This window comes from Pungitius pungitius, chromosome 14 (assembly GCF_949316345.1).
Source record: "Pungitius pungitius chromosome 14, fPunPun2.1, whole genome shotgun sequence".
Taxonomy (NCBI): Eukaryota; Metazoa; Chordata; class Actinopteri; order Perciformes; family Gasterosteidae; genus Pungitius; species Pungitius pungitius.
The window spans coordinates 3,968,515-3,987,481 of NC_084913.1; the positions used below are offsets into that span (position 1 = coordinate 3,968,515).

The following is an 18,967-nucleotide window of genomic DNA, read 5'->3' on the forward strand; positions in this document are numbered from 1 at the left end:
TTAAAGCCAGCATTGTGTAAGGTGTGTGTGTGTGTGTGTACACAGATGAGGAGGAGGAGGAGGGGGGGGGGGGGGCTCCCTGTGGATGGCTGAATTAGTGCCCGCTGGTTCGGCCTGGCAGCTGCTCTCTGGGCCTGGCGCGCTGACAGCCTGGCACGGCGGCGGCGACGCGTTGTCAGGGCCGACCAGCAGGCGGACGGGGGGGGGGGGGCGGCAACGTCGGGGCGCACCAAACGCAGACGCTTTCACCACGGAGGGCTTTGTCCTCCCACCCAGACTCGCGTTACTTTTGTCGTGGCAATATCATTGGATTAGTACGAGATTAAGCTGGGTAATTAAAAAGGGCAAATGGCATTCAAGTCACGGAGGGGGGGGGGGGAATGTGAATGTCATCCTGGACCTGTGAGATTTAGCCTTTCGACGAAAGATCGGATCTCCCAGGTGTCACAGTGTCGCGCCTTGTCCTTCAATGTGCTCAGCAAACTCCTCCAAACCGGCATCTATTCATCCCGCCATTTCCTCGCCATTGCGGTGACGTAATGAAAGTGTCGTTGGTGCGCGTTATTGCGTCATAAACCCCACCTCGTGACCTTTTGGGGTTTGGGGGGGGGGGGGGGGGGTCGACTCTAGGGCCCCGGCCTCCGGCCTCGGGTCACCGTGTGCTTGTTTGGCCCCTACGCGCCACCCCGACCAAACCGGGCCAAAGTGGAAAGTCCTACGGACCTTGAACCTGTACCAGAGAGAGAGAGAGAGACGGGGCCGATCAGATCAAAACGAAGCCGCCGCTCGTTACCTGCTTATCGCCGCGTCCACTTCTCCACCTCCCACAGCCTCGGGCCCTTCCGAGGGATTTGTTTTGGGGGTGGGTGGGTGGGGGGGAGAGTTTAGGCGGGCGGCTGGCCCGGTAATCTGCTGGACCTGGACGACCGCAAACAGGGTCCGTGAATGCGTTCCAGCGAGTGTTTTCAGGCACAAGCACAAAACGAGCAGATGGCCTTTCACTCTCCTGCTTGAATAGGTGGAGCGAGGCAGTGGGCACGCCGAGGGGAGATTTGTGGGTAAACTGTTTTACCTCCCCTCTCTTTGTGTCGTATCGGGCGGGGGGGTGGGGGAAGGCAAAATGGTCGCTAACTGCTGGCGGACAATGGCCCCCGGCTCTAATGAGAGCAAAGTGTTTCGGTGCTAATTATCGGAGGAAGGCCAGTCCCGTTTTTTTTTTTTTTCCCCCTCATGGCCGACATCAAGCACACACCGTGTTCATCGTCCAAAAAAAAAAAAGGGGGCGTTTTATTCTGAAGACCCGTCGGGGTCACTACAGCAGCGCAGTGTTCCGCATGCTAATCCATCACAGGAGAGGGGGCCCTGAGGGCCAGTAAGGCCGACACAATTTCCAGTGGCACGAGCCATGTTTGTCTGGTCGATGTCTCACTGATTTTACGGAGGAAATGCTGTGTGGGCGTTCCTCTCATTCCAGCCACTCCGTCTTTTTTTTATTTAATTGATGGCCGCTCTTTCCAATGAGCAGACACGACATCTTTCTGCTGTAATTGCTCTGGAGCGACCTCTAAAACAAGCTGGCTTTTTTTCCCTGATTGACTATTGGTTGATTACAGAGTGTTTTTTGTTGTTTTTTTTGTGTGTTTTGTTTTCCCTTAAACAAGCGGTACACAATCTCCTCATCAACAACGAGCTTGCAGTGATTGCTGAACCGATGCCCAGAGTCGAACTGGACGGTGGCGGCGATGTGGAGGCAAAACACGTTAAACAGCCCAATTAAAGAAAATCAGGGGACATAAACGAGCTTGTTGGATGATTAGTACAAGTGGAGGGTCGTGGGAGACATTCTACACGGCATGATGTTTCTCACTGAATTCAATGGCTCTTTGAAGGTCGTCATTGAAGTTGGAGGTCGCGCATTTCAAATAAGGCTGAAAAAAAAAAAAAAGAATTCATAGAAGTAGTTTGAGTGGATTTTTTTCTCCACTTTTTAGACTCCGGAGGCCACTTTTTTCCTCATTCTCTTGTATGCAACTTAATAGATAAGAGCCACATGCTATTTCATCTTTTGAGATTCGTGGCTGCAGAGTGTGGGTGTGACGGGGGGGCCCGCAGAGCCCTAAAAGGAGACATTTTTGTGTTGGGCTCTCGGTTTCCCATCATGCCTCTGGGTTTGCTCCCGGTGGCACCGGGGGCCAGAGCACTTTCCCATTGTCATTATGAGGGCTCCAGAGGAAGAAAAAAAAAGAGAAACAAAATGGTTTCCAGGTTTTTACTTCATTCTGAGGAGAGGGAGGGGTGAGAAGAATTCTGGGAGGGGGTGTGGGGGGGGGGGTGGCCACAGGTACGCTGGGCTGCGGGAAACCACCAGTGGGTCGTATTGACAGAAGCTTTTTCCCCGCCTCATCCTGCAAACACACACACACACACACACACACACACACACACACACATCTGGGACGAACTGGAGATTTTTCAGACCATCGTGACTACATGAATCTTTCACGCATCACCCTCGGGTTGTCAACCCAGAGGCCGCCATTAGAACAATGAGCATTGTGATGTCTGACAGTGACAAACCCCCCGCGATTCTGTGAGTTACACCGGGGGATGACACCCTTAACCGGGGGGGGGGGGGGGTATAAAGGGAAATGACACAATGTCTAAATTTCACTGTGCGACTGGGAATATTACAGCAGTTTTCAGTAAGTTAGGAGTCAGCAGGGTTTTCATAGCGCCATGATGTCATTTACAGGCGCCGAAGGCACCGAAGGTTTACCACCCGGTTAAGCTTCCGCTCGGCACGCTCGGCGGGCAGGACTCCCCAGCATTGTCCCCCCCCCCACCCTGCCGTATTGTCCGAGGAGGAGCCGCGGTGTCTACGGAGGGTCCCATTCTCCTTTGTGCCCTGATAGGTTTACCAGCAGAGAGTCCCCCCTCTCTCTCTCCCAGAGGACAAACAGGAACCCGGCTGAATGTGGCCCCCGATGCTTATCTGTCCTTCTCCCGGCTGCTGTCTGTCCTTTGGATTTTAGATGCCGTTATTAGGACAGTCCTCGCATTTGGACTGTTGCCGCATGCCTTATACAGCAATTAAAAAAAAAGAAAAAGAAAGTACTGTTTGGGGGGGGAATCAGATCTCATTTAATCTGTGAACAACTGATGCACCAAAATTTCCCACGGGCCAATCTGAAAATCTTTTTTTATTATTGCTATTATTCTTCTTGCATTCTGTTGTCTGTCCTTCCAGATCCAAGGCGAACAAAACGTCCACCTCACACGCTCAGGATGTCCAAAGCGGTGCTGTTGCATTTTTGCATCTGTTTGCTCCTCCAACAGACGAGAGGAAAAGAATAAAAGAGACCAAACACACATTTTGGGGCTTTCAAGTGTCCTCCGTTTTCCTTTCTGTCCATAAGGAAATAAAGAAATGCACAGCTAAACATGTACACACTGATTCGAAATGAGACATGCACTATTTGTTCCTGTGCAAAACTGGAAGCGCTGATACAATGTGACAAAATCCAAGCAAACATGCGCGTTTTTGCATAAACAATCAAAGCTAGAGAACAATCCACTCTCTTATAAGGGAGGCACTTCCTTCTGAGTTCCTCTACACTTGCAGGAATACTGTTGTTTTATATCGGGGGGGGGGGGGGGGGGGGGGGGGGGGAGTTGTTTTTCTACGGAATCACGAATCATTTTTCACGCTTCTGATGACTGCCGGGGTCCCTTCTCCCCCCCCCCCCTCGCCTTGCAACATTTTGTTATCCAACTCATTTTTTCCAATCACAAAGGCGTGCAGGGTTCTGTCTGCATCAGGGGCTGTGTGCTTAAGTCGGCCGGTTCCCAGCATAGGACCTCACGTGTGACCTGCCGCATTCTGTCCAGGGGCGGGGGGGTGTGCATGGCTGCAAGGCGTATAGTAAGGGGTGTGCGGGCTGGGAGGCGGGGGGGGGGGGGGGGTTGTTCCCATGTCACAACTAGGGGCATGCTGATGTTGCAGGGGCCAACTTTTGCCGCAAGTTTTTGTTTCGCGCTTCTTCTCTGACAGGCCCAACTCTCCGGAGACCTTTGACCCCCCCCCCCCCCCCGCTGGTCCCGATCTGCTCACTGTCAATCTCAATATCCCCGGCGGTCATTCCCATCCATGGGAACATGGGGCTGTGACAGTTGGACATCCCCGAGGGGATGGAATTGGGTAGACCCTGACATAAAATCCCAGCGATGCCATGGAGGCAAACTTCTGGAGTTTAAAAAAATTCTCTGCTGCAGTTACGCCGAGGGAGAAATTTAACTCCCTCCCGCCCCGGGTTCCTCCCTGGATGGACGGGCCCGCGCCTCCCTGCAGGGAGTACAAGGATCTGTCAACTCTTCCTAGAACAGGCCGCTGCAGCTGGAGCTCGATGAGCTAGGTGCGAGCGTGACGGCTGATTAAGGGCCAGGATGTGCGTGAGACATCCTCTGAACTTCAGGAATTCCCTCATTAAAGCAGAGCGTGTTGACGCTCCGTGAGGAATCCGCCTGCGGAATAAACAGGGGAGGTTCCTCCGGGCAGTTTCAAACAAACACACTTTTCATTTAGTCAAATGTTCCAAATTCCCTTTGTCGTCGGCCAAGAACATGGTGAGATCGTTTTTCAATGCGTTCAGTTATTAAACAACCTCTTACTGTACATGCGCTCGTCACATGAATATAGAAATACCAAAGCACTGGCATGGCATCAAGTGTAATAAGTGAAATTGGGAATTCTGCGAGTTGGCCAGTAGTTCTCTGGGTAATATTTTTTTTTAATAGGCCCGAATTGCAGCAATTACAGAGACCATTAACGTATCTGTTCAGTGTACGGTTCATTGCCGGGGCCACATCAGGGCCCTGGTTCTGTTGTTGTCTTTTATCCTTTCCTGCCCCCCCCCCCCCCCCCCCCCCGCCCCCCCCCCATTCTCGAGGCCCGACAAATCGTTTCCAGCTAATTTACGGTGGCCAAACTGCAGGAGAACAATACCCCCGCGGACGCGACGCGCCGCGAACTCTAACCACATGTCCCCGAGAAGATCGAGGCTGAGACAACAAGATAGTGAGGGAAGCAGAGCAGGGAGAAGGAGGGCGGCTTGACTACGGAGAGGAAGACGTCCATCAGGAGGGTCTCGCTCCCTACGAGACGCTCTACCACGGAAACCGTTGCACCTGAAATGTGAGAAAGATGCAGTCCAGATACGACCGATGGAGCCACAAGACGCCGACGCCGCCCTCTCGCTTCAAAGAGCGAGCCGAAAGCCTTTCCAGGACGAATCGATGTCCACCAACGTGGTGGCACAGCAACCCCCCCCCCCAACCCAAAACAAAGCTCGGCTCTGCCTCCTGCGGAGAATAAACATTTAATAAAACACCTTAGATGCACATCTGCAGAGGTTGATTACATGCAATTACTTTTGCATCTCATGTGCGCTACAATTACAGGCAGCAACTGTGCCTGCCCCCCACCCCTCCCCCCCTGCAGTCATTCGCACTAATGCCAGGCAGCAATTTAATTGTAATTATACCAACAGGGGGGAAAAGGAAACATTCAGCAGCAACACAATTCAACAACAACTCAGATGTCGCCAGTTGGGTCAGGGTTGATCAATACAGGTGACGCGGAGGACAGCAGCATCAAGGTAGGCTAATTGATTAGCTTCGTTGTTTTCTTAGAGGCAGGAGGGGGGGGGGGGGAGACAGTCTTCAAGGCCGCCATGTTTGTGTTGTGAGGGCAGAAATGAGAGGTCAGGACTTTTCAGCTTAATAAACCAACCCCCCCCCCTTCAAGCGTGCTCGTTCCGATGGGAAAGGAGGAACAGCGAAGTGGCGAGCCCTCTTAAGGAGGAGTGGCCCGTGGTAGCCAATGTCGCGGGGGGCGGGGGGGGGGGAGACAACGCAAACAAGAAAGCAACCTGATGTGAGCGGGGCGGGCGGGGGGGTCACATGGATTCCCGGGCCTCCGCGCAGGCAGGTGCTTCCCGAGCCCTCTCAGTCAGCCGAGTATGGTTCGTGGCACACCGCGGCGGTGGAGGTTTTAAGACGCCGGCCGGCCGCCTTCGCACTGGAGTCAGAGCGATGGCGACGGCCAATCGGTGCAGAGAAGAGCCCCGTGATGTCACTGGGACGCGCGGGGTCAACGTGTTTTGCAGAGGGTCTGAGCCTCTCGCCTTCAGCTTGAGGCCGTCAGGTGATCAACGGCAGATCGCAGAGGGCACCCGTATGCCCCCCACCCCCCCAAATGCAATCTCACCGCTCCTACTGCTCTCTCGCTCTCCTTCTTTTCTTCTCAGCTCTGCTGGTTGGTCTGGGATTGTTTTGTGCTGTCCAATGAGGAAGGAAGTCGGTGTGAGAAAGTGCCTGTTTTTTTGGGACCAACAGGAATTGGCCTCATCACAAGCGGTTCCTTTTTTTGCTGCTGGAACAATGCACTGGCGTCACACCCCTCGACTGAACCTCGGCATTTCACATGGAAAAATGTTCCCAGAATTCCGCTCCCAGGCTCAGGGTAAGGCCGAGGATGGGGAGGGGGGCGGAGAGGGCGGAGGGTAAACGGGTGTTTGACAAAAAAAAAAAGTGATCAGTGGACACTTGTCACCACCACAGCCAGGGAGAGAAAAGTTCCACCCAAAGACAGCAGGGAACCTTTCATAATACACCACACACTCTCGGATCACATTCTAGATCTATATTTTCAACTAAGGCGTGCAAAATAAAATAAGGATCACATGATGACAGGACACATAAGCAGATCTGATCATGATCACGCGCCGTTAAGGCAGCTGATAGGATATAAGGACCTACCACATGTGAAAAGTTACAGAATGAGTGATTGTTAGCCTCTTAGCTAGGTTAGCCTGTTAGCCTGTTAGCCAGTGCTATTGCTATTCTATTGCTGCTATCGCAGCTTGGTTGATAGTTACAGGGGAAGCCCTGGTGAGATATTTTCTAATTTGCTTTATTGCAAAAAAAACAGCTTTGGCTTGATGATATTAAGGGGTTTCCACATCGTGAAGACCCACAAAACTAGATGCATGTAATGTAGTTAGAATCACAGTATTTCACTGCAGTTTTGGTTGAACAGAGTGCGGCTACAAGAACAAACAACTGCTCAAATCGGCTGGGTCTGCACTATCAGTGTCATTCATCACCACGGCTGACAAATCATCACGTAGTGTGTGAGAACACAAACTCTGAACTGAAAGATTAATATGCATGGAACAATCTCAATCCCACGAGAAGTGCTCCAACGAAAACATGAAACGTCCTGATGTGCGCATCTAGGAGCGTCGTAGCGGGCATCGTTGATTTCGGCACTTCGTGAGGGATCGCTCCTTTCGCACACAGGCGCGAAGCGGTTTAAAATGTGAGCCTTTCAGTCTTTTAGTGTGAACCCGGAGAGCACGGAGTCCTTTGAGAGCCAAGGGGTTAAAAACCGGGGGTAACTTGGAACTTTCGGGGTCAAGTTGGAGAAACACTCAGTTCAGTGTGAACGCGAAGCCCTTCCCACTTCGCTCTCACGGGTGAAGATCCAACCTTAAACGAGCCGCCGCCAGACCATCGGGCCGCGGCGTGGCTCCTTCGCCACCGGGCCACACGCACGCCTTCCATCTGTGCATCACACGGGCCGTTACCCGGGTAACAATCGCTCCGCACAAAAGGACCTGCATCTGCTGTTCATCCCGCCGAGTGGAGACGGGGGTAGTGTGCGTACACAGTGAGCAGTTACGGGGGGCAACTGCAGTTCAGGCTAGCTAAGCATAATACAAACAAAAAGGTCAAATTTCGGGTTTGGGTGGGGAAAAGGCACGAGGTGGGTTCGTGAGGTTTTCGCTCACCTTCGTACACGCACATCACTCTCAAACGCGGCGGCAGAGTCGCGCGCGGCGCTCCGCTTCCCGAGAGGCGAGGAGACCGCTGGTGTGCGGACCAAGTGGAAAGAGGGACAAGTGGGATTTTCAAACCGTCAGAGGAAATAACAACAGACCCTTTCCGAAAATACCTCTAGATCCGTCCGTATAAATAAACAATAATATAGTGTCCTGTGCTATAGAGGTCATGTGACCCCGGTCAGGATGTGGAGGAAGAAAAAGCAAGATAAGAGATTATTAAGTCTCTGGATAATTGAACCAGGGTCAAAGGCTCTTATCACACCAAAACCCAGCATCTAACAGCATGAGATGCTAAGATTAATAGACGATTGTCGTGATTAGGCTGTTTACTGATTATGTTGAATTTCCCCTGTGGTGACACCGAGGCTTCACAGCCAAGCTGATCTTCCGGGTGGATTATCTCCAAAGGTGCCGGTTTCACACCAGCACTTGCTTTCATCTCCTCCGTTTATCTCCTTCCTGTTTCTGCGGCGGGGTTCTCTCTGGTGGGGCGAAGCAAAGATGCCTTTGGATCTGGCAGGAGAGGGTTTTCTCAAGGCTGCAGCAGCTTCTCTCCAGACACGCACGATTAGCCCGGTGATCACTCAGAAGCTCGTTGGGACACAGTGTAACACAAACAGCAGCGACAAGAGGGCGATGACAGGAGAAGAAAAAAACGTGGCATCATTTGGATGGAGAAGTGGGCATGCCTACATGGTCCTTAATGACCACGTGTCGGGGGGGGGCGGAGCCGCTCCGATCAATATCAGGTTTTGAAGGGGGAAGGTTGTGCGATGTGCTGCTGTGTCTTGGCACTCCGGCACACCTACAGCTGTTACACCTACAGCTGGCCTTAGATCACCCGTGGGATTTATGACCGCAAGCGAGTCTTTCAAAAGCTTTTGTTTTGCTGTGAAAAAATACTCCCCAACGACTACACGATCACGCCAGCAGACGTCTCTTCGGTCCCTTTGCTCAAGGCACTGTGACGGTTGGAAACAATGGTTTCAGTGGCGAAATTGTGTTGTTGGTTCCATTGTGGGGGGTAGGGCAGAACCGACATGCCTCTTGTTTTGTCAATAGCGCAGCAAGAGGGCGGCTGGAAAGCTCCTCTACAGACCAGGACTCTCGGAAGGCAACCACGACGTCACCCGATGTCACCTGAAAGTTCAACCTGTGCGATCAGAAATCCCTCAGAGGCCCGAGACGGATCCATTTAGTGACACCAACGTCACTTTACTGGCGATATGTTGTTGTAAATACATTCTGTTGTCTTCTCATTTACAGCGACATTAAAATTATGACACACTTATTTCAACAATTTCGGCTGAAACGAACAAGCCCCCTCCCCCCCCCCCCACCCAAAAGCTGAAGCAAAAGCTAAGCTTTTGTATCCCATAGGCAGCATTAAATGAATACAGGGCAGGAGGGAAGGAAACCACCTTATTCACTCTACTCTAATTTTCTCCGGCAGGTGGTTTCTCATCTGAGGGCGACGCGCTCAGATGCCTCAGATCCGTTGGCGCCGCACCTCAAAAGGGGCGCGGGGATCGAATGTGGAGGGGGGGGGTTCTAGACCCGAAAGGGGGCCATCTGTTGGCCCCGTGGCAAATTCACCATTTCACTGGCCTGAGGCGGTCCGAGTTTAGGCCACGTGGCACAACGGACGAAAGGACGGACGGGGTCTGTCCGGTCACATTGCGTTACTCAATGTTTTCACCTGTGAAAGGAGGTCAGGTGACTTTTCACTTGTGTCATTCATTGGTTTCGCTGCTTTAGTCACACTCTGTCCAGCATTAAAGGCCTTTTGATCCCCATATTAATAAGAGACGTACTATACTAATTATCATGTTTTAAGTAAGTATCAACAGTATGTTTTTCATACTTTCATTTTCAAAAAAGCTCAGGCACAGATTGAAAATCCTTGATTGGGTTAGATCTGTATTATTTTGATTTGTGAGGTTTCAAACATCCCGTTCATGTTCATAACTTCCAAACACTGTTGAGAAGTAAGGATTAAATCCACAGGCGTTCTCACACCTCTTCGTTTTCCCATCAAAATGTTATTTTTAGGGTTTGGATGCCAGCTGAAAAGCTATTTAACACTCAGAAGTCAGCTTTATAAAACAGTGTCATGAAGAAGAATGATGTCCTGTATACAAAGCTGTGAGTGGGCTGATTGCTGTTTCCATGGCTGTGTTTATTCCAGAGCAGCAGAGCAGAAAGAGTCTGTTATGTTATTGTTTGCATTAACTATAAGAAAATAACTAATAAACAAATACAGCTAAACCCCGGATTATAAATATAAGTAAGGCCCGATGTGTACATCATCATGTTTTCCTTCATTCGGGCCCCAAGAAGATCCAATCTGAGCATCACTGCTGGTTCGAAACAATTCAAAAGCTGGGAAACCTGAACCATGGTCCGATCAAACATCAAAAGGTACAGATGTTTTCGAGGTGTACGACGTGTGGGCAGGAGCAGCCTCTCGCCTCATCGATGGGACCCTCGAGTGCAATGCAGTCATATGAACTGGTAAGCCCCCCTCGCACATAACAGAAGAGGAGTGGATTAAACAACCTGCGCCGCATCGGCCGTCCACAGGATCTGCGTGATTCAGTCAATGGTGGGAACGGCGAAAGGCTCCAATACAGCAGAGCTCTGAGATGTCCGGGCCTCTTACTCACACTGCTCGACACTCAATAGTCCATTGTCTCTGCCCTGGAGTACAACTTCAAACCTATAAGTCAAAGGTAGGGGCGGTGGTGGTGGGGGGGGGGGCGGGGGGTTGGTTAGGGATGAAGTCATCTCGGCGGGAGAGCTGTTCAGCCCGCAGTCACCTTCACGGCCAGGGAACGGCTCCTGAATCCTGTTCCCTCCCTGTAAATCCTCCCCGGACAAGTTGTCCTGTTGCAGGGGTGATAAAGGTAACAATGCCTGTGCCCAGCAGGAGTTTCGTGTGATAAAAATGTATATGGCATTGGGAATTTATTTGCTTAGCGGGCTCTATATACTGTTTTGAGTTCATTTTTTCAGCTTCCCTCTTGGAACAATTATACATGAAAGGAGAGGAAGGTTTCTTTCCTTTGGCTCTATGGTGGATGTTAGTTCAACAAACAGAGGTACCCTAAATGTCGGATACAATCTCAGCTTAAATATATACAAATGTGCTTTCAATTGAGGGCATTATTGGTTTGGATGCTAAACAAAGTACCCGAACAGCTGGGTGCTTGCACTTGTTATTGTTTTTTTTGTAGTTGGCCAAATAAACAAGTTAAAATATATATGGGTTTTGCCATTGTCCTTCTGCAACACAATGTGTGTTGTGTTGTGTGTCAACAAAAGCTTTCAAAAACATTCAAACTCTCGATCATTTATATGTTTTAAACAATAAAGTCTGTGTGTGTGGCATGTGAGTAAAGATTTCCCAAAGAAACATACATTTTTTAAATCGATTCAGTACCGGACGATCCATCCATTCGATCGTTTACGCGCCAGAACTCAAAAACGCTTGTTTGTTCCCCAGTTGATTCATGACACGAGTCCATTATCATACAGCTGTTCAATGATCTCCTGCTCCGTCTTCTCTGTCTTAAACAAACACTTAAAACGAGAAAGGAAGAAGGATAAGATCACGCGCTTGAAAGGCACGTGGAGTTTCCCGGAGCGTATTTACGCACGCAATCGGGGTGATCCCTGAAAAACCATTATTTATTTTCCCAAAGTTCACTGCGCCGTTGAATCCGTGTCTAGTCAAGCGTTAATTTAAATTCATCACTTGCTCTAATCTTTCACAATTTCAATGTTGTTTCGCAATACACTGTTTATGTTTGGCTAAAGTCACAACGAGCGCCGGTGACGCCAAAAAGAAGGTGCCCGGGAGAGGGGGCGGTGTTCATTGACTGACGGCGTGCGTAATGGTACCACACTGCGGTATAAAAACTGGGAGGGACGTCTGACACCCCTCACTGAGAGTCAGTGTGCGCTGATGCTCCGCCACATGCCCGCATCACTGTCCGCAACACAAGTCTCACATCCGCACAGCAAACTCAAACCACATCTGACCGGAACGATGGATGGACAACATAAAGACCGCAGACAGAGTCACTTGTGGATATTGACGTTACTGATATTTGTCTAACCTTTTGCACTGGATAACTGTTTTTTTTTTTTCTTCTTCTTCTTTCGTCCAACTTCTTCCTCTGGATACGGCTTGTGGAGCTGGATCTTGTCACGCAGGCTTCGGAACGAGGATTATATTTATTCCGATTACACTATTTGTCTTCGCTGTCTTCTTTTTGGCCTCACCATTTGGAATAGGAGCGTTTTGTTGGAGGACAAACATATTTTTTAAGGATACGCACATCAAACTCTAAAGAATGGCCGTTTGGTTCCCACTTGTCCTCGCAATAGTTGTATCATTCACTCAGGTAGCCTGTTTGTTCTAATAATCATTATTTCAGAAACGAAGCTCGCTGTGTTCTGCTGTGCTCACTCCTTTGTGTCGTTTTAGGTTCTGGGATCAGGCGTGTTCGAATTAGATCTCCATCACTTTCAGAATACTAAAGGTTTGCTGGCAAATGGACTTAGTTGCGGCGTGACCGGCTGCAGGACTTATTTCAGGGTTTGTTTGAAGAACTTCCAGACGGTGGTGTCTCCTGGAGACTGTTTATTTGGCAAAGTCACCACACCTGTTCTCGGCAGCGACTCCTTCAGCATCAGGCGGGACGCCGTGCTGCGTCTGCCGCTCAACTTCACCTGGCCGGTAAGATCACGTGTCCCGCCGCGGAACCAGCTGCGTTTGCGCATCCTAAATTCAGATTGATTTTAGTCATCAATTGAATTTTTTTATTTTTTAAATGTGGTAAATTAAAATGAAATAACACTATCTTGTAATTTTTTGAACCAGAAACACAAAGTATAATTTTGTAAATAAGTATTTGTGTAAATCCGTCTTTTTTTCGTGACGTTCTTCTCCTCGTTTGTCCCACGCAGGGTGCTTTCTCGCTGCTGATTGAAGCCCGATATTCTCCTGCAGCGGCCCCACCTGCAGGTGAGGTCACGCGCACGGCCCGTCCTCCGCCAGAGGGAGGCGTGCCACTAGTCCACACTCCATCCATAGCCTCTCACAGAACGTTCTGGCAAACGCATCTGGCGTTTTCAACGTAATGTCTGCGCGTTTGTTAGGGTGCCTCGTGAGTCACGCGACAATTAAATCTCACAAATGCACTTTCCCTTGTTGTATTTTTGGCATGCATGGGGAAAGTGTGCGGGCCCGAGTGAGAATAGGATGCCTTGCCACCTTTATTTGATACGTCCTTCACAACGAGGGCCGAGGACAGCCCGATGTGCAGATTGCGTGTCGTTAAATGAGCCATGAAGGTGCATCTGTTCAACTGCCTTTCGCTTTAAATGAACCGTTGCGTTTTCTGATGTCCTTCTTCCCCGCAGATTCCACCAACCCCGACTTCTTGATTAGTTCTTTTGACATCAGAAGGAAGTTGGGGATAGGGCACGAGTGGTCCCAGGAAGTGCAGGCCGGGTTGCGGACGGAGCTGAGGTACTCATACCGCTTCGTCTGCAGCGAACATTACTACGGGGACACGTGTTCCAAAATATGCGCCCCGAGAGACGACCATTTCGGCCACTACACGTGCAGGCCCGACGGGCAAATAGCCTGTCTGCCGGGATGGAAGGGAGCGTACTGCCAAGAACGTAAGCATCAGCCACGACACCCTATTCCCCCCCCCCCCCCCCTTTTTTTAAAGTCTACGCTGCATGATGTAAATGAAGGCGTGTAATTTAAGACACGCTGGTGGATAAAGTCAAAATAACGTCTAAATGACCTGTTACATCATCACAGGTGCGGGCTTTTTTTTGGGGGGGGGGGGGGGGGGGAGAGGAGTGATTAGAGTGAAATTTGACGACACACTTTCTCTGAGGGAGCGTGCGCTTTTAATCCCGGGCGGCGGTCGCCCGGCAGCGCGCGCCGGGGTTAATCGCGGCATTATCGCCCGCCACGCGTCACTAAATTGTGGGCTCTATTGTTGGAGCGGTGTAGGGCAGCAGCTGCAAACGGGACTCGCGCTGCCCACCGACAACAATGGGACAGCTGTCCTGTTTTTTGTTTTTTTTTGTTTTTTTAAGAGAACAAGCAGCTGCTGCGCACTAAAACAGCCGTTTAACACGATAAAAAAAACCAATGCGCGCCGCCAGTGGCGCCGCGAAGCACGCGCGCCGATGAGTTACCGATGACACGTTCAGGTAGCGGGTATGAATTGGGTGACGAAAAAGTGTCTAGAAGCTTTTTTTTTTAAATGCAAAATGAGAAACCCAAACATCCGTGTTTTTTATTTCAGCAATCTGTCTCGGAGGGTGCAACGAGAGGAACGGAAACTGCACCTCACCTGGAGAGTGCAAGTGAGTGTTATTCAATAAATATAGATCCCTGTGTCTATTGGCATCAGGGATCCACGCACTGCTAAAATACAATAATGCTATAATTTACAATAAGGAAATAATACCGTCGTGCTTAATTACCTTTCTTAAAGCCAAACGCTGTATTTTAGGATAAAAAGATTACAGTGGATATGTCTTTTATTCGGTATCCTCTCTGTCGTAAGGCAGGACGTGAATGTTTATCTGTGCACGAGCCAACGGTCATGTTGTGCTGTTTCATGTATGTACAGATGCAGAGAAGGCTGGCAGGGACCTTTTTGTGATGTGTGTAAACTCCATCCATCCTGTAAACACGGTACCTGCAGAGAGCCGTGGCAGTGCACCTGCAAGGAGGGCTGGGGAGGCATCTTTTGTGACCAAGGTGTGTGTGTAACTGTGTCTTTGTACTCTCTAAATAAAAAATGAAAACAAAAATACATGCATCAAATGCGGGGTGGGGCCTCTCTTTTACACTTTCACCTCATTTGTTGTTGCAGATTTGAACTACTGTACCCATCACAAACCCTGCGCCAACGGCGCCACGTGCATGAACACCGGCCAGGGCAGTTACTCCTGCACCTGCATGCCTGGCTTCAGCGGGCTTAACTGCGACTTGGAGGTTAGGGAGTGCGACAGCCAGCCCTGTCGCAACGGAGGCCACTGCCTGGTGAGTCCGGAAGTCTCTCTGCCTCCTTTCCCACAACACAGGCTTTCCTGTTTTTGTTTTCGGCCTCACTCTATCTGCTCGTCCAGGAGGATGCTATCGATTGTCAAGTCAGTGGATGACCCAGTTCACAGAGTGTGTACTGTAAATAGAATTCAAACTAAGGATAATAGGGTTCGTCGGGGCAGTCGCGAACAGGATGCGATAAAGAAAACATCTGACAGGGAGCTTTTTGATAAACCTCACGTCTTTTTCTTTTCTTTCTTTCTCCTCTGCAGGACTCTAAGAACGGCTACAGGTGCGCGTGTCCACGCGGCTTCGAGGGGACGCGCTGTGAACACAGGACGCTGACCTGCGCCGACACGCCCTGCTTTCACGGCGGCAAGTGCAGGGAGCACGACAACGGGAACACTTACGTGTGCGAGTGTCCGCCCGGCTACACCGGGCTCAACTGCGAGAGGAAAGTGGATAAATGTACCTCACTGCAATGCACCAACGGTAAGACCTCACCCCCCCCCCCCCTCCGTACACCTGAGTAGTAAACGAGGGAAAGCTTTCACAAACGTTTGTTTGTTTGTTTGTTTTTGTCGCGCGTAGGCGGCCACTGCGTGACCCACGGCGCCCTGCGGCTGTGCAGCTGCCGCTCGGGCTTCGCGGGCCCCCGCTGCGAGGTCAACGTGGACGAGTGCGCCCGGGGGCCCTGCGCCAACGGCTCCACCTGCGTGGACGGCATCAACGACTACACCTGCGCCTGCCCGCCGGGCCGCACGGGACGCCACTGCGAGAGGCCCGCCGACCGCTGCGCGTCCCGGCCCTGCCTGAACGGCGGCACCTGCACCACCACCACCGGCGGGGGCAGGCCCGTCTGCGCCTGCCCCGCCGGCTACGCCGGCCCCCGGTGCGAGTCCGGCGGACTCGCGGCGCCGTCGCCCAGCGCCGAGAGTCCCGGCGCAGGCTGGGAGCCGGAGCGCAGGTTGAGCCTGGCGGCCGTCTGCCTGGGCGCGGGCCTGGTGGCGGCCGTGGCGCTCCTCTGCGTGGCGGGGGCGCTGATGCGGCACGTCGGCAAGCAGAGGAGGAGGAGGGAGGAGGAGGAGGAGCGGGACTCGGAGACCATGAACAACCTCTCCAAGGTGGACTTCCAGAGGGAGAACCTCATCTCCACTCTGGAGCTCAAGAACACCAATAAGAAGGTGGAGTGCGAGGTGGCGTGTCCCAGGGAAAAGTCGAATCACAAATACATCAACCACTACCAGCTGGACTATAAGGGCTCCCCCGGGTACAAGGACGACATGTCCCTTTTGGACAAAGATGAAAACTGTGAAAAGACAATAGAAGAAAAAAAGCATTTGAGTCGAATGTATAGGTAAGGGATTCAATGACTTTAGCCGTTCCCCGTGTGGTGGGTTTCACTGTTTTTTTTTAAATTAACCGTAAAGAAGAGGATCAGAAGGTTGCGTCTGAAACTAACGTGGTGTGTCTCTCCCACCCCCCCCCCCCCCCCCCCTGCAGAGAAAGGCCAGAGTGTAGAATATCAACGATATGTTCTTCCAGTGATTCCATGTACCAGTCTGTCTTTGTGGCAGAGGAGAAAAACGAATGCATCATTGCAACCGAGGTAAGAGGCTTTTCACAATAAGTCTATTTCCTTTTTCTCTTTTTTTTTTTTTTTCATCTTGAACCAAAACCACATTTCAATCGTTTCTTCCCATCTGCTTCTTTTTTTTCCCCCCCAGGTGTAATAAAACGGAAATCAACATCATCATCCACTGTCGACTTTGGATTTCTTGTGGACTGTTTACAAGTGTGGAGGGACGGGGACTTATTTAAATGGGAGTTGCTGCTTTGAAAACTTGACGACAGAAAAAAAAAAAAGAAAAACCAGATGAACTGAAGCCACTGATCTCCGTGGAGAATGTAAAGACCGTAAAGACATCTTACTTGTGGATGCTCCTTCGGCTGTTTTGGACACAACGTGTCGATCGGAGGACTCTCTTCTCTCCACCTTTTTATTGCAGTAATCAGCAATCAAACAAATCAATTTGCTGCCAACGAACCTGTTACGAACCGGGGTTAGCGAGCCTTTTTTTTTTCTTTCCATTTTTATTTGTTTGTTTGTGGCCTGCTATGCAAACAAAAGAATCAGCATTGAGCTTAATCAGAAAGGGACAAAAACTACTGAAAACGGTTCATTTGTGAAGGATTAAGGGTTTTAGAAAAATTTGTTAATCGTTTTTTTTTTTATATGAAGAATGTATGCAGCCTTGATCACAAAGCCTTATATATATATATATATATATATATATGTGTGTGTGTGTGTGTGTGTGTGTGTGTGTGTGTGTGTGTTTAAAACCTTGTGCCCTGCCTTATCTCGAGTCCTTTGCAAAGCAACATGTTCATATGACAGATGTGATGGATGTGATCAAATGATGCTACAGCGCCGCGCAGGGAGACTCGGACTCGGCCTCGTTTTGACCTTTTATGCAAAGAAAATACACGAATCGACTATCGCACCAAGGACGCCTTCAGAGGGAATTACTAAACCATTAATGTTATTTTGTAAGATTAGTATTTCATTAGTAATTTAAGCACTGACTTTCTCCTTCTGTGTTTTATAAGATTATTTTGTATATACTGTATATTTATACGTTGAGATTAGAAGTATGGATTGTACATCTGTTTTCAAGTTGATGCCCCGGGGGAAAAAAAAAAAGGTGAATTTATTTTTAAAGCGTGGTGGGTGTTTTATTTGTATTATTTTTTTGTTATAAAAAGAAACAATGAACACATTTCTGGCGCACGGCTTGTCTTTGTTGGCCTCCGATGGCCCGGTGTACATAGAGTACCAATGGAGATCCTAATTTTAAGCGTTGAGATCCGTGCCAGCTGCCGTCGAGGTGGCGTCGTCTCGCCCAAACACAGAACTATTCGGCCTCGTGGCGTTTCTGATGGTTGTGCACGACGTCTGTAACTGTGTGATGTGAAATCACTGTTTTTGCGAGCAGGAAAGGATTTGGGCTACCCCCCCCCAAAAACGTAAAATAGACATTTTGAGAAGAAACACCTGTTAATGAAAATTAAAGAGTCCCTGAGGCCTTTCCGCAGCGAGCGACTGCTTCTCCAAGCTGCCTTTCGCATTTTTGTTGAACGTCGCCGGACAACAACAAAGCGCAACTGTAGAGGATCTTCAGCTGGTGATGATCAGTTGATCTGAGCCCCCTGAATGCATCCACCCAATGAGCTCAGGACGTACACGACAACCCCTGGTGTTCAGGGGTCATGTGATCTCTGTCACTAACTCACAATGCTTTTTTTAATGAATGGAATTGATGGAACAAAACAAGCTTGTCCGATGTGAAAGGAAAGAAGATCAAATCACTTTTATGTCACAAGAACCAAAATAACAAAAATATTTACGCATTTTTCATTTAGCTCAAAGGTTTATGTTGTTGTGTTGCTGTTGTTGTTTTTTTACATCTACTGTAAATTCTGCATAAAGTATGGCTTTTCTTCAATTGATAGGACAGCGCTGGTGTTTGGAGCTAATTTTTTTACCCTGATTGGTTAATCTGTTATCCGAGCCCCGCCCCTTCGACAATTCAATTGGTCGAAACCATCTCTCCCTCTGATTAAACAACACGGTGAGCTTGTTCAATTTCTTAATTGGATTTATTTTCATCCAGCTCCTACAGCCGACCCTCTACTTTAAAAAGGTCTGGAACAAGCTGTTCTATTTTTTTCTCCTTGCAATCTACGATCAACTATGATTGCATTAGCGCATTTTGATTTACTGCCCCGTCCTTTGGAGTTCTAACCATAAAGATTCGAGTTGATCAATAAAGACCCTTAGCGCCGTGGTTAGGGCTCTTTGGAGACGTGCAGAGGGAATATGGAACCCTAGGGTACCCGAGTAAGAGGATGCTCTTTCACAGAGAGAGGAGCAACACGACTGTCTGTTATTTAATGCACCGGCATTGAATATACA

The 18,967-nt window shown here is 49.7% G+C and overlaps 1 protein-coding gene across 1 annotated transcript; it reads left to right on the plus strand.

Annotated features, from left to right (window-relative positions):
* The first annotated feature begins 11,865 nt into the window (after positions 1-11,865).
* dll4 (delta-like 4 (Drosophila)) lies at positions 11,866-17,328 on the plus strand. The gene is made up of 11 exons (XM_037487519.2): positions 11,866-12,313; positions 12,397-12,648; positions 12,879-12,936; positions 13,335-13,598; positions 14,243-14,303; positions 14,573-14,703; positions 14,819-14,988; positions 15,264-15,483; positions 15,583-16,348; positions 16,495-16,600; positions 16,719-17,328. Exons 1-11 carry the CDS (start codon positions 12,263-12,265, stop codon positions 16,722-16,724), a joined length of 2,085 nt encoding a protein of 694 aa, XP_037343416.2. The 5' UTR covers positions 11,866-12,262; the 3' UTR covers positions 16,725-17,328.
* Positions 17,329-18,967: the final 1,639 nt, after the last annotated feature.

Bases quoted from the DNA above. Each gene is read 5' to 3' on its own strand.
- dll4 (XM_037487519.2), top strand. From the start codon at position 12,263: ATGGCCGTTTGGTTCCCACTTGTCCTCGCAATAGTTGTATCATTCACT. The intron at 14,304-14,572 runs GTGAGTGTTATT...ATGTATGTACAG, and splicing joins ACCTCACCTGGAGAGTGCAA to ATGCAGAGAAGGCTGGCAGG. The intron at 15,484-15,582 runs GTAAGACCTCAC...TGTCGCGCGTAG, and splicing joins CTCACTGCAATGCACCAACG to GCGGCCACTGCGTGACCCAC.